Source organism: Puma concolor, chromosome B4 (genome assembly GCF_028749965.1).
Source record: "Puma concolor isolate L17-30 chromosome B4, mPumCon1.1.hap2, whole genome shotgun sequence".
In the NCBI taxonomy this organism is placed as follows: Eukaryota; Metazoa; Chordata; class Mammalia; order Carnivora; family Felidae; genus Puma; species Puma concolor.
In genome coordinates this window covers 88967799-88981729 of record NC_141673.1, presented here as the reverse complement: position 1 = coordinate 88981729, position 13931 = coordinate 88967799, and the positions used below count along the sequence as shown (strand labels likewise).

Here is a 13931-nt window from a genome sequence, read left to right as displayed (position 1 = left end):
ACTTCCATCGTTTTTAGATTGCATAGATATGCATATTTCCACAAGCATTTGGAATTTGTCTTACTTGCTACATCGGCTATTGTCATAACTTAGAACATTAACTTAAATATAACTTAGAAATACAAGAAAAGAAAGAACAATTTGGAGAAAATAAAAATAACAAGTTAAATATTCTTTCAAAGTAATTGTGATGTTTCTATGTAATAATAGAAAAAGTCAGCAAAAAAATTCTTAATCACACAGATATGTGTCTCTATTTAAATGCTGACAAATGAATTTGGGGATTGAAAATTATGGTTTTGCTGCCTTTAATCTTCCATCCCCATTTCATTATAAGTAGCTTTCGATTTCTTTCTGCCCCCCCCCCCATCTTTTTAAGTGTCGTTTTTTATCCACCCTGGCCTCATAGTTTACTCTACTACTGAATGTTCATGGAATTAAGCCATTGGGGTCATTTGGCTTTAGCTTCCTCATTAGATTCTTCAATGTCCCTGGCTTCACTCTTTGCATATAAACACATTTGTTATTCTTAATCACTTCTTTCTATCAATCCTTTACTAGAGCATACCACTTAATCTTTGAAAATCCACTCTTGTATTTCACAAAAATGGAAAATTCAAACTTCTGCTGTGTGTGACACACCATTAACTGCACAAAGACACTCTGTATCTGCTACCTTAATATTTACTGATGTGTTAATGTAATATAATAATGACCCATCTGCTTCTGCTGTCTATGAGGCACTTTCTATAGGGATGGAAATTAATGACAGTTTCTCTGAGCTGCCTGATGTCAGAGCCGGGAAAGGTGTGAAGAGTATATAAGAGCTGGATTACTCATTGGCAAGTGTGGGGGCAAATACTCCAGTGGATGCAAGCTTGGGATTGTTTATAAAGCTTTCTTACCATTAGAGGCATTCTCTGATATTGCTGACGCTGAAACACTAAAAGGTAAAGAGCTTCCTGTTTATGGGAAAATATCATTTGTTTAGGGAAACTTAGATTTGGGATCAAATATATACTTATTTCAAAGAAAGGCTAAAGCAATAATGTGGTATAATATCAACTTTCCAGATCGTTTAGAGAAGGAAATTGGGAAATTGAAAATTTTGAAAATATTTGAAAATTGTTTAAACAGTATCAAGAGACTGTATCAATAAAATTGCTATATTTGGAGATTATGTTTAAAGAGATTTTTTTAAAGTAGGCTCTAGTCTCAAGTTCCATCAATCAGAGCTATAAGACATTTCTTGATTTCGATGCTGAATTATTCTTTTCAGAAAATTTGAGAAGCAATGTGCCTCCTGAAACTTCCAGTAGTTCTCATTGTGCTCTTGGTTGCACTATACCATCTGAAAGCTACCCCCATTGAAAGGTTAGTAACAAAAAATCCTGTTTCTTTTGTAAAATGTGGGAAAATTAGAATTAAAAACTGCTATATAACTAACAGCCCTTATGCCATTAGATTTCTGATGAAATCATGCTTAAGAACAGTACATTAAACTGTTTATCTGTTCCTTGAATTCTGTGTTCTTTAAAGAATAACACCAGTGGTTGATGACTTTCTGACAGAACTGACAGAAAGGAATGGAATAGTTCCAGTTTTATCAAGAAATATGCTTTTGCATAAGAGACTCTTAAAAACTGAGAACAAACTGAGGGGGGGTGGGAGGGCAGGAAGGGTGGGTGATGGTTATTGAGGAGGGCACCTTTTGGGATGAGCACTGGGTGTTGCATGGAAACCAATTTGACAATAAATTTCATATTAAAAAAAAAAGAAAAAGAAAAAGAAATATGCTTTTGGAACCTAGAGGGGCAAAACCAGAACATGAAGCAGAAAAAGCCAAGGGTAGTATTTTCCACTATATTAACCTGATTCTAAAACAAACTGTAAAAACTTAATTAAAGCATATATTTTATAACAGGTGGGATTTTATTGTCTATTTACAGATTTCTTTTTCTCCTTGGAGGGCTCTGGCAATATCCAGAACTTTTACATCTCTTTCTGGAAATCAAAATACATAGAAATAATCAGGGGGCAAATTAAAAATTTTAAGAACTAGTTAAAAAGCCATTTGTAGTCAGGCTCTGGGCTGATGGTTCAGAGCCTGGAGCCTGCTTCGGATTCTGTGTCTCCCTCTCTCTCTGCCCCTCCCCCGTTCATGCTCTGTCTCTCTCTGTCCCAAAAATATATAAATGTTTAAAAAATTAAAAAAAAAAAAAAAGGGTGGCTCAGTCGGTTAAGCGTCCGACTTCAGCTCAGGTCACGATCTTGCGGTCCATGGGTTGGAGCCCTGCATCGGGCTCTGGGCTAATGGCTCAGAGCCTGGAGCCTGCTTTGGATTCTGTGTCTCCCTCTCTCTCTCTCTCTGCCCCTCCCCCGTTCATGCTCTATCTCTCTCTGTCTCAAAAATAAATAAATGTTAAAAAAAATTTTTTTAAAAAGCCATTTGCTCTTAGGGTTTTTTTTTTCTATATTGTTAACTGTTCTGTTAATGAAATAAAATTATAAAAAAATATATTCTTCATAAGATTACTTCTGAGCTGCACTAAATGTAAATTAATACTTCTTAAAAATGAATTCAGTAGGTAGCATGTTCACCAGGATTTCCTAAAAAGGTTTATTTGAGAAGGTGTCATGTCATTTAACTGGTAATATTTTAAGGAAGTCTAAAAACTATCAGGTGATAATGTTAGCAGTAATTACAACTTTCAAGTGGAAAGCCTTTAAAACTGTAATTCTTTTATTTAAAAGATTCTCAAGTCCAAATGCATGCATATGTCATATACAATAGAGTGAGGATTTGTTTGTACTTAAATCAGTTTGACTCCTTGTAGTCTTTTAGGACTGAACTTACACATTCTTTAACACCAAAGAGAGTTAAGTTTATTTTTGAAGAGTTTGCTTTAAGTCATATTAGAACTTTTCTCATAGAATTATTAGCATCTTGTCCATTTTCCCTTGGGGTGTTTTTTCATTGAGGTGACAATCTGTGGTGATATGTATATTTCTACAGCACCCACATGAAACAAATAGCAGGAGTTATCAAACTTCCTTTGTCCTTTCAGGCTTATCGAATTTACAGGATGTTCTCAGAATTGACTCTGATTTTCAATTGGATTTTTGTGGATAAAAATAACTAAAACTGACATGAAGTTTCTGGTAAACCAGCAGAACAATAGAATGACAGGAAAATTAGCAGTATTACTTCATAATTCTGTCTATATCTTGATCTTTTCTTTCATTAGGTATAGACATTTGATAAGCATCTTTATGCAGTATGGCTTCATGGATATTAGTTTATTAGGAAGTGAACTTCACTTGAAAATAAAATAGTATATAACATTATTATCAAGTTATTTTCACAATCTCTTACTTAGAATCTTTATTAGAGATACTTGTAAAGCATTCTTCAAATTGCTCTTTAATGGGTTTCCTGAAATGAGTATGTCTGGTCATTTTTTTAATGAAAATTTATCATCCTGAGCTGTTCAACCATGTAATATTCTATAACCTCAAAAAAAGCTTCTTGAGAAAGCTTCTTCAGAAAATGACTCAAATTTCAAACACCTTTAAAAGACAAAGCTGATGTTGATTTATCATTCATTGAATGTGATTTTTCTCATAAAATTTAATCATCTCACTTGAGATCTTTTTTAACTTCTACACATGTATGAGGTGAGATTAAGAAGTAACAAACTTGGGGAACCGGGGTGGCTCACTCGGTTAAGCGTCAGACACTTGATTTCAGCTCAGGTCATGATCTCACAGTTGGTGGGCTGATGGCACAGAGCCTGCAATGGGATCCTCTCTCTCCCTCTCTCTCTGCTCCCCCTCATGCTCTCTCTCTCTCTCTCTCTCTAAAATAAAAAAATAAACAGTTCAAAAAATCTTAAAATAAAAAAAAAGTAACAAACAGACTTTACAAGTCATACTAAAAAATAGTTATTTAATACTCTTGACTGGAGCAACAGGACCATACATTTGCCCACACCTTTTAAACACTCAGTTGTAAACCTGCTTAGCAGATAATCAGAGATTATCTAACAGTATAATTAACAGAGTTTTCAAGCTATACACATAGGAGCTTGCTGTAGGAATTCTTATACTTCCACAAATGAATATCGAGAGCTAGAGCAGGGATACAGTTTAAAACTTTTAAAAACCCTGAAACTGAGGTGTTTTTAAAGAGAGACAATTTAAGAGTGATACTTTAGCTTACAGTCTTCATTTTTTAAACTCTTAAAGTTAAGGACATATGCATGTGTATAAATTGTCAATAGCTTTGAACCAGTGTTTGTTACTAGATGCTAGGCAAGCCTTGCCTACCCAAGTAGTTAAAGAGAACAAAATGCCTGAAAGTAGGGGAGTGATGCCTTTTACTAACCATTTAATCTGTCTTTTTCCATCCTAATAATAGTTTGGGATAGAATCTTGTACATACTGTTGCTATGTTTACATGAAAAGTTGTGTTTGTGAAAGCATTTGCACAATAATGAAATCAGTCATCATAAAAGCTCTTAATATTTCTGTTTAGTAGAATGATGGTTCTTCTAGCTAACCCAAATAAGATAACATTTTGGTTGGAATAATTTTAAATCCTGTTACAGACCTTGAGAGCAATTATCAAAGTACCACTCAGATATTTAGCAAATAGACTAGTTCACACTCTACTCCAAGCATTTGCCAAACATATCTTGGAACAGATATCACCTTTCCAATTTCACTCAGAACTTTATTTATTTCTTTATGTTTATTAATTTGAAGTGTTTGGGTCAAATTCTAATTTCTGCTTTTTTCAAGAAAAGTTTATTCTGTTTCAGAATTAAATGTCTGATGTATGAATTATTGGTTTAATCCTTAAAAAGCATTAAATCATTCTTTGGAAATGCACATTGGCCATGCTTACGACACATGTAAAGAGAAATAATTAAATAGATAATATGAATAATACTATCATATATACCAAGTAATTATGTCTCAGAGTGGATTTCCTTTGCCTGAATAATTGGTTTGTCAGCATACACTTAGACTCAACCCAATACCTAATACCAGAAGGTATCATCCAGATACCTAATGCCATAAGAAATTATTGTATTTAGGAAAAAATATGAGAATAAAAACCCTCAAGTTTCACGTGAGATTTAAAAACACCCCGAGGCTATCACTATACAGAGATACAGATAAGAAGTACTCTCCACATAAAGTAAACACATTGAAATAAAATATATGCATTTTGCCCCAAATTATGTAAAACCACTGGCTTCTGAACATTGCTTCATACCTATATTTCTTTCTCAATTTATACTTATCCTAAGTTTTACCAATATTTTTATTTCTATGAAATTAAAACATTTCCCTAGCTTTTATAATCATCTACAAAAAGGAAGCATGTTATTATTCTGTATCCATTTCCAATATCATTTTGAGAGCGCATTAAAACAAAAGGTGGTACAAAAATGTAGAGTTGACATAAATAAATTCTGTAAAAAGAAACAAAAGTTAAAATTCAAATCAATTATTTAACCATAGTGATCATTTCTGACTTACCTATAATATCATTATGCAATTGTTCCAGCTGGCCGAAAGAATGTGGTGAACATTAATACTATTAATATAAAAAGTCTTTTAGTTTTAACATTCAGCCTAGTCTTATCATTAAAATTGTTAAAAGGAACTAAGTAGGTGGCAGAAAGATAGTAACATTCATGTATTTATATTAAGAGTAACAGAACTCCCACACTACAATAGTCCAAGTGTAGGAACAGATGGTAAATTTGATTCTCTTGAGACTTTATAATACTTGAAATTTATTTCTTAACACCCCTGATTTGATGATCTCAAGGAACTTAACAAAAATATCTTACACTGCTTAATTTTTATTAGAAAGATGTGGGAAATGAATATATATGTGTTTAATTCTACATATTCCAGATTCCATATACATTTTCTATTCTAAATGCTTTTTATATATTGAGAACTAGATTCATCAAGATTTAGAAGAATATAACATAAGGAAACCTTTTATTATTATTGTTACTGTTTGGAATATATTCTAAAGTTTCAAAGGATCATACTGGGAAATTCAACATTGACTATAATGGAAGTTTTGCTGTATGATTTCCTAGTCAAAAATCGATTCTGCTGCATTTTCAAGGTGTCAAAAAAAAATCTGTTATCCAGCTGTTTCCAAACCAAAACACTGAGTTACTTATGTAAAAGTAACCAGTTCCCATTGATATATTTGTTGTCACATTAATATATCCAACCATGAGTCTAAGTCTCTAACCTTTCATATTTGTTCTATGCCACCAGTAACCAAGTGGAAAAGCGGAAATGCAACACTGCCACATGTGCGACCCAACGCCTGGCAAATTTCTTAATTCGTTCCAGTAACAATCTTGGTGCCATTCTTTCTCCTACCAATGTGGGATCCAATACATATGGAAAGAGGAGCACAACTGATATTTTAAACAGGGAACCATTGAATTACTTACCCTTTTAGAGGTCAATGTACCTCTAGAATTCTTTTTGTTTCATGTACAAATATTCTAGTGATTTCCTGTGTAATTTAACATTAGCATGAACCTGCGTCTGTATGTCCCATGTTTGTTGCCAGTACATATAAATTGTCTTGAAAAGAATTGTTTTAAATTTAACACTAATTAAGGTCCCATAATAAAAAGTCAGTATCTTTAAAAGTGAAGTGTTCTTGTTATAGATTTTTATTTTAAAAACATTAAAAAGTCACTCTTTAGCTTGTATTGCTATGGCTTGAGTTTGAGAACAAAGGAGAAAATGGTATCTGGAAACTTGGTAAATTGTAAACAGCTAAGAGTAAAGTTAAGAACATTAAAAAACCAGTAATCATAAGGACCGTTGTTAAGTAATTCATTTTGCATTAGATTTCTAAAATGAGATAAAATGCTACGTAAAAATTTTAATTAATTTTTGCTCTTACTCAGTCAAAATATTTTTTTTGAAATTATATTCTTTGCTGGATTTGCTGGTACTAGAGGTTATTTAAAAATCTTAAAGCAGTTTGTGTTCATGAGGGTTTCATTGTGTGTTATCATCGATGTGCTTTTGTTAAACATATATGCCTTTTATCCTGCTAAGTGACTTTCAGCAAACCTCAGTCATATTCTGATGCAGCGTATTGCAAAAGCAACTTGTGTTCCTATTAATCATGTTTTCAACTAAAAGACCACAGACTTCTGGGAATTGTATACTGTATGGTGATTTATTTTGTTTGTTAAACCTATTGGACATTTCTGGCAGAGGTTACATATGTATGATACATTTTTTTTTGAAGGAAGCTGTTGAATTGGCTATGAACTGTAATGTTTCCAAGTCTCATTTATATAGGGGTATCTGCTTTTCTCTGTGAGTTAGTTACCTTTGGAAACAGCATTAACTGAGATAAATTGCTATCATGCTGTATTATGCCATTTCTAAAAGCACTCAACTTGTATTTAAAAAAAAAGTAGAAAAAAAAAAGCATCTCAATGTGAGAATCTGACTCATTGACTTGATTTATACATTAAAATTTCCCCTTATGAAGTATGCCTTAGATTGTCATATTATAGTTGTTTGTGTGTATAGGTGTATAGAAACAGGAGATGATATTTATAATGATTTATGTCATAAGTTGCATTTTGAAATAAATAAGTTAATGTATAAATTCCTATTTGTGATATTAAACTGTTGGCCCTTCTTTCAAAGTGGAGTTGAGCTCAACATTTTAAATTAAGGAAGGTATGATTAAATTATAATTTCTTACACTTAGTTATTTAAAAAATTTCCCATAACAGTCTAGTTTATGTTTTTTAATATTTATTTATTTTGAGAGAGAGACATAGACAGAGTGTGAGTGGGGGAGGGGCAGAGAGAGAGGGAGACATAGAATCTGAAGCAGGCTCCAGGCTCTGAGCCCAACACAGAGCCCAATGTGGGGCTCGAGCTCACAAACCGTGAGATCATGACCTGAGCTGAAGTCAGTCACTTAACCGACTGAGCCACCCAGGTGCTCCAATAACAGTCTACTTTAAATAAAACTGTATTGCATATCAACTCTATAGCAAAATTATGTGTGATTATAGTAACCTAACAACCTCTGGTGCTAAGGAGTGAAATGTAGGTAGGGTAGCTATGTAACTTATTCTAAGCAGGAGATTTTGGTAAAGAAAAGAATTTATTATATTGATATAAGAGATATTAACAGTAGGTGTCCATATAAATTTATTCATTAAATTTATCAAAGTGAAACATTTGAACAAATTCAGGATTATTTTCTTGGTTGGTAGGCCAATAAGAATCTCATAGAAGTTGGAAATGCCTTATTGCATGCAGTTTACCAAATACTTTCCCTGCTTTTTTATAATTGCCTTGTGAAAACAATGAGTAAAACTCAATTGATACAATTGGTGATATTAACAGTAAGTTTTGGGGACTACATTTATCCCAACCTTTCTCATTGTGTCTTGGATACTTGAAATCATAGGTACTTTTGAATAATCTAGAAGTGAGTTAAGCCTCCAAATACTCACATGCATGGCACAAGTTATATTTCACTAAACTACTAAAAATACAAATGATTTCCCTATCTTCCATGTTGCAATACAGAGTTAGACAAGAATTTATTTAGTAAAACTCCATTTAAAACTTCTGGAAATTCTCTCGGAGTGCCTGGGTGGCTCAGTTGTTTAAGTGTCCTGTCTGATTCTTGGTTTCGGCTTAGGTCATGATCTCATGGTTTCGTGAATTCAGGCCCCGTGTCTGGCTCTGTGCTGACAGCCTGGATTCTGCTTGGGATTCTCTCTCTCTCTCTCTCTCTCTCTCTGCCCTTTTCTCACTCATGTTGTCTCTGTCTCTCTCAAAATAAATAAATTAATAAAAAAAAAAACTTCTGGAAATTCTCTTGAGCATTTTGAGAAACATTATACAATGAACATCTTACTTCTGTGAAGCCTGAATATCATTACCTAGCAATATTATGTAGAATACCTTTTGGTCAAGAGAAGGAAAGCTTGTGAGTCCAAAGCTCCTTAAGTTGAGTACAAAACAGACTTTTTAAATAAAGTATGAGGAAGTATTCTTTGTCTACTGATTCTTCTTTACACACACACACACACACACACACACTATCCAAAGCTATGGAAAGATTCATCTTGCACTCAGTGCATTTCTAGTAGACATTATAGTGCTCACCAGTATCCTCTCTTTCCTGAACCTACAAGAGATTATAGTCTCAACCCTTTTGTATTTAAGTGAGGCCATTTGGCTAATTCTGGCCAAATTTAGCGAAGTGATATGTCATTTTCAGGCTGATCCAGTAGGTAAAAAACCTACAGTTTTCAATCTTTCTCTTTCCTCTACTGCAGCAGTTCCTGATAAGGATGGACACATCCATCAGGTGGGAGCTCTGAGTAACTTCATGGAGAGCATTCCATTCTTGGACACGGAGTGTTATCAAGAAGTAAACTTTTATAACTTATCTACAACCCACCATAATACAATAACCAAACTCTAACTTTTACTCAACCTAAAAAACCTGCTTCTCCTATCGGCTTTATGAATAATAGCATAAGCATTCTCTCACTATAACTCAGTCTTGACATCTTAGAATTATCACCAATTGCCCAAATTCCTCACTCCACACATTCAAATCAGTTACCAGGACACATGTACTTGAAAGTCCCCTTGCTACTAAGTTATGTTTCTCCTTTCTTCTCCCATTGCCAATAATGTAACTTCAACCTCTTTACTGCAAGTCAGGACCCTACAGCAACCTGCAGATAGTTCTCCAACGTCCAGTATTTTCTGCCATTCTATACACCAATGCCTAAAGCACATTTCTTACATCAGTCTTCTACACAGAAGTTTTAAAAGGCATGTTGTTAATCTACTAAAATCCATCAAATTCTTTAGCCTAACATTCAAGTCTCACCACAAACTAACCCCAGTCTTCTTTTCCAGCTATACTGCGTAGCATCTCACTTTATACATTTATTCCCTGTCAAACTCTGGTTGTTTTAGTTGTTCCTAAACTGATATCATCACATATCCTCTTCTTTTCCAGTCTCTGTCTCTTCCCTCCATTCCCTCCAAGCTGAACAACTGTCCCCAGTGCAGCCTTTTGAAACCTTTTAATGACAAAGTCAAGAATCTTTCATCATTCTTTTCCTGAATATGATTTCTCCACCCACTGAGCTGCCATCACACTTTGAGGATATATTTCAGATTCAAAAGAAATACATTATTTTATATTATATCACTATTTGTATTAAAAATACTATGTTGTTATGTTGTTGCTGTCTTATTTGGGTAACTGACACATTTCTCTTCAACATTGCTAGGTTCCTAAGGGCAGAAACTAGGACTTAGTCTCCATTCCATGAATTTTCTATTTTACAATCAAGGAGCTTAAGCCTATTTGCACATTCTGGAGAAAGGTAAGCTACTTGAACGATTTCCTTTTTCTGTTCTTGATATTGTTCTGGCACAGAGCTTAACAGTTTTTGTTTTCTGAAAATTACTTGACATTCACTTTTGGTATGGAATATACCTTACATAGACTAGAACATATTAATTATGGTTTTCTTGCCTTGATTTGAATTACTAAACACTTGGGAAATGAAATCCATCACCCAATAAAGTTAACATAGTATTACACAATTAAATATTTAAATTCCGTAAGATAACTATTGAAATAAAAATCCTAAATTTCCATATTAAGTGAGATTAAGTAACTTCCATAGAAAATGGGTTTTCTGGTGGAGTGGGACAGAAGCAAATGGCCATGTTTCTCACCTTACTGCTTGAAAAATGCCTTTTCATTTGAAAAAGCATAAAATATGCTATCAACCTTCCCTTTCCCCTTATTATTGATTTAGACTATACACTGAATTCCTAAACAAAATTTGAATCTTTGCCTATTGCTTAAACTTTGAAAATTATTTATTGATCACTTTTGTGAGAATGTAGTGTATATTTGTCATTCCTATTCATGCGGCTCTTTAACCTATATCATTTGGAAAGTATACTAGCTGAAAGATCCCTACTTTGAAACATTTATTGATAGTGAATAATGAGATCTTCTGGACATCTCCAAAATGCTACTACTTATCTGATAATTATTTAAAGGGGTTTTTCATATACCTAGGCTTTATAATACAGTGCCATTTTTCTACTGCTAAAGAAGTTACTGGGTAACGAGGTCCAGTTAAAAATTCCATTGTTGGGGCGCCTGGGTGGCGCAGTCGGTTGAGCGTCCGACTTCAGCCAGGTCACGATCTCGCGGTCCGGGAGTTCGAGCCCCGCGTCAGGCTCTGGGCTGATGGCTCGGAGCCTGGAGCCTGTTTCCGATTCTGTGTCTCCCTCTCTCTCTGCCCCTCCCCCGTTCATGCTCCATCTCTCTCTGTCCCAAAAATAAATAAACGTTGAAAAAAAAAAATTTAAAAATTCCATTGTTGTTTCCAAGGCCCCTTGGTGTCTACAAATGGTGTGAAATGCACCTATGTTGGGTAAATAATGGCAGATTCTTTAAAAATTACTGTCAAATTCTTCACTTCTTATTTGCATAGGAAAAAATGATGATTTCAGACCTGCTATTTCTTCACAATGACAGATGGGAGATTTGCATTTGTTCCACGGCAACACTCCTTGGAGTGATTAGGAGAGAGGTGATGAGTATGTGTCCTCATTAGTGCCTTAAGATAGGAAAGCTAGATGGTCTGGAGTCATGTACACTTGTGTGACTAAGGTCAAATTACTTTGAACCTCTCTTTCCTCATATATGGCATGAAAAAATATTTCTGAGATTGGCTGTGAAGATGAAAAGAGATTGTATCATTAATGAAAACAGCTGGGTTTTTTGGCTACAAATCTGCTCTGCAATAAATGCTGGTTCTCTCCCTTTCCCCTTGGAGAGGAAGCCTCCTCTCTCCCTACAAAGCATTTCCCACAAAGGCCACCTTGCCAGAGCACAATGACCTTGGGCCACACTTTGTAAGGGAGAGGTACCTGCCCACTGTAGAACTAAGCCAGGTGCTTGAGAGAGCATTTAACATGTTTTTATTTATTTTTTTAATAGCAGGTACTCTACCCTACATCTGAATGTCCCTATCTGTTTATCTACATCAGCTTATACTTGGTACAATTTAATTGATACCCATTGATTGCTAAGCACTCATTGCCTTCCTGTTTAGAGCTATATTTATGGCATGCTTACTAAATGTCAGATGTTATTTTAAGTTTATTCACATCTATTATCTGACTAAATCCTCCTATGAAATAAATACTATTATTTCTAGTTTTAAAAGAAATAGCTCCTGGAGATGTAATATGCAGTATGGTGACTATAGTTAATACTGTATTGTGTGGGACACCTGGGTGACTCAGTTAAGCTTCCAACTTTGGTTCAGGGCAAAACAGTTCACGAGTTCAAGCCCCATGACTGGCTCTGCACTGACAGCATGGAGCCTGCTTCAAATTCTCTCTCTCTCTACCTCTTCCCTGCTTGCACTCTATCTCTCTCTCTCAAAAATAAATAAACATTAAAAAAAATCACCTGTATTGTATATTTGAAAGGTGTTTTAAAAAAAGTAGATCTTAAATGTTCTCATCTTAAGAAAAAAACATTTCGGGGTTCTGGGTGGCTCAGTTGGTTAAGCATCCGACTTTGCCTCAGGTCATGATCTCACAGTTCATGGGGTCCAGCCTGCATCTGGCTCTGTGCTGACAGCTCAGAGCCTGGAGCCTGCTTCAGATTCTGTGTCTCCCTCTCTCTCTGCCCCTCTCCTGCTTGTGCTCTTTCTCTCTCAAAAAATAAACATTTTAAAAAAATTATAAAAAGATAAGAAAAAACATTTGTATCCATGTGTGATGATAGATATCAATTAGACATACTATGACAATCATTTCTCAATATATACATATATTGAATCATTATATTGTACAGCTGAAACTAATATAATGTTATATGTCAATTATGTCTCAATAAAAAATACACTTAGTATCCCCATTTGCAAATGAAGAAACTGAGGCTGTTTGACCTTGAGAAAGTCACTTTACCTTCTTCTGCCTCAGTTTGGACCAAATACAATCCAAGTCCCATAGCAGAGCCAAGGTATTAACCCAAATACTCGTCATTCCATATGTTTGCTGAGGCCTGTTATATGCCATTCATAGTGCTTGGGATGTATTAGTAATCCAGACAAAATCCCTATCCTCATGGAATTTGCATCCTAGTTTTGGGGTACTAGGTACAAGAGCTATGCTCTTAGCCACTATATTATATTGCTTCCCCCAACTTCAGTTCCCTAAAAATTATTTCCTAATTTGCAAAACCATTCATCTTGCTTTCAGAGCCTAACAAACTAAACCACAAAGATTTTAAGGAAACCAAAATATCTGGGCAGTATTAGAAAAAAAAAATCTCTATTTTCTAAGTACCATCTACACATACTCATATGTATATATATGTGTGTGTGTGTGTGTGTGTGTGTGTGTATATAATTGTTAATTTTCACAAAACTCTATGAGCCAAGTATTGTTATACCATTTGCTGATAAAAATTAAGGAGCAAAAAATGATCTGGCATAAAAATTTCATTCTGCAAAATAGATGATAATAATAAGTATTTCTTTGCTGTCTCAAAACAGCTGCATATTTCAAAATAAAGTGATTATTTCTTTAAAGAAAATAAAGCAACTTGTCCGGGATCACACAGTTAATAAGGGTCGTTACAATATTGGAACCCAGGTTTATCAGTCTCCAAAGTCCAGACAATTTCTCTACATCATGTCCAAACAAAAATATTTTTATTGTACTTCCACTATGTCCTGTGATTTATTTTATGTAGAACCTTGCCAAATCAGTTTGTCTTGGAACTGGATAAACAGGTCAGGCAAAAGAATAATAGGACAAAA

The 13931-nt window shown here is 34.4% G+C and overlaps 2 protein-coding genes across 3 annotated transcripts in view; one reads left to right on the top strand and one right to left on the bottom strand.

The window, feature by feature from the left end:
• Positions 1 to 6706, top strand: part of IAPP (islet amyloid polypeptide) — a 101689-nt gene extending 94983 nt beyond the window's left edge. The window contains exons 8-10 of the mRNA XM_025930710.2: positions 741 to 950; positions 1280 to 1374; positions 6316 to 6706. Coding sequence (XP_025786495.1) covers positions 1295 to 1374; positions 6316 to 6505 — 270 coding nt within the window. The 5' untranslated portion in view covers positions 741 to 950; positions 1280 to 1294 and the 3' untranslated portion in view covers positions 6506 to 6706. The remainder of the gene's footprint in view (positions 1 to 740; positions 951 to 1279; positions 1375 to 6315) is intronic.
• SLCO1A2 (solute carrier organic anion transporter family member 1A2) overlaps positions 1 to 13931 on the bottom strand; it is a 131489-nt gene that overhangs the window by 108449 nt on the left and 9109 nt on the right. The window lies entirely within an intron of this gene.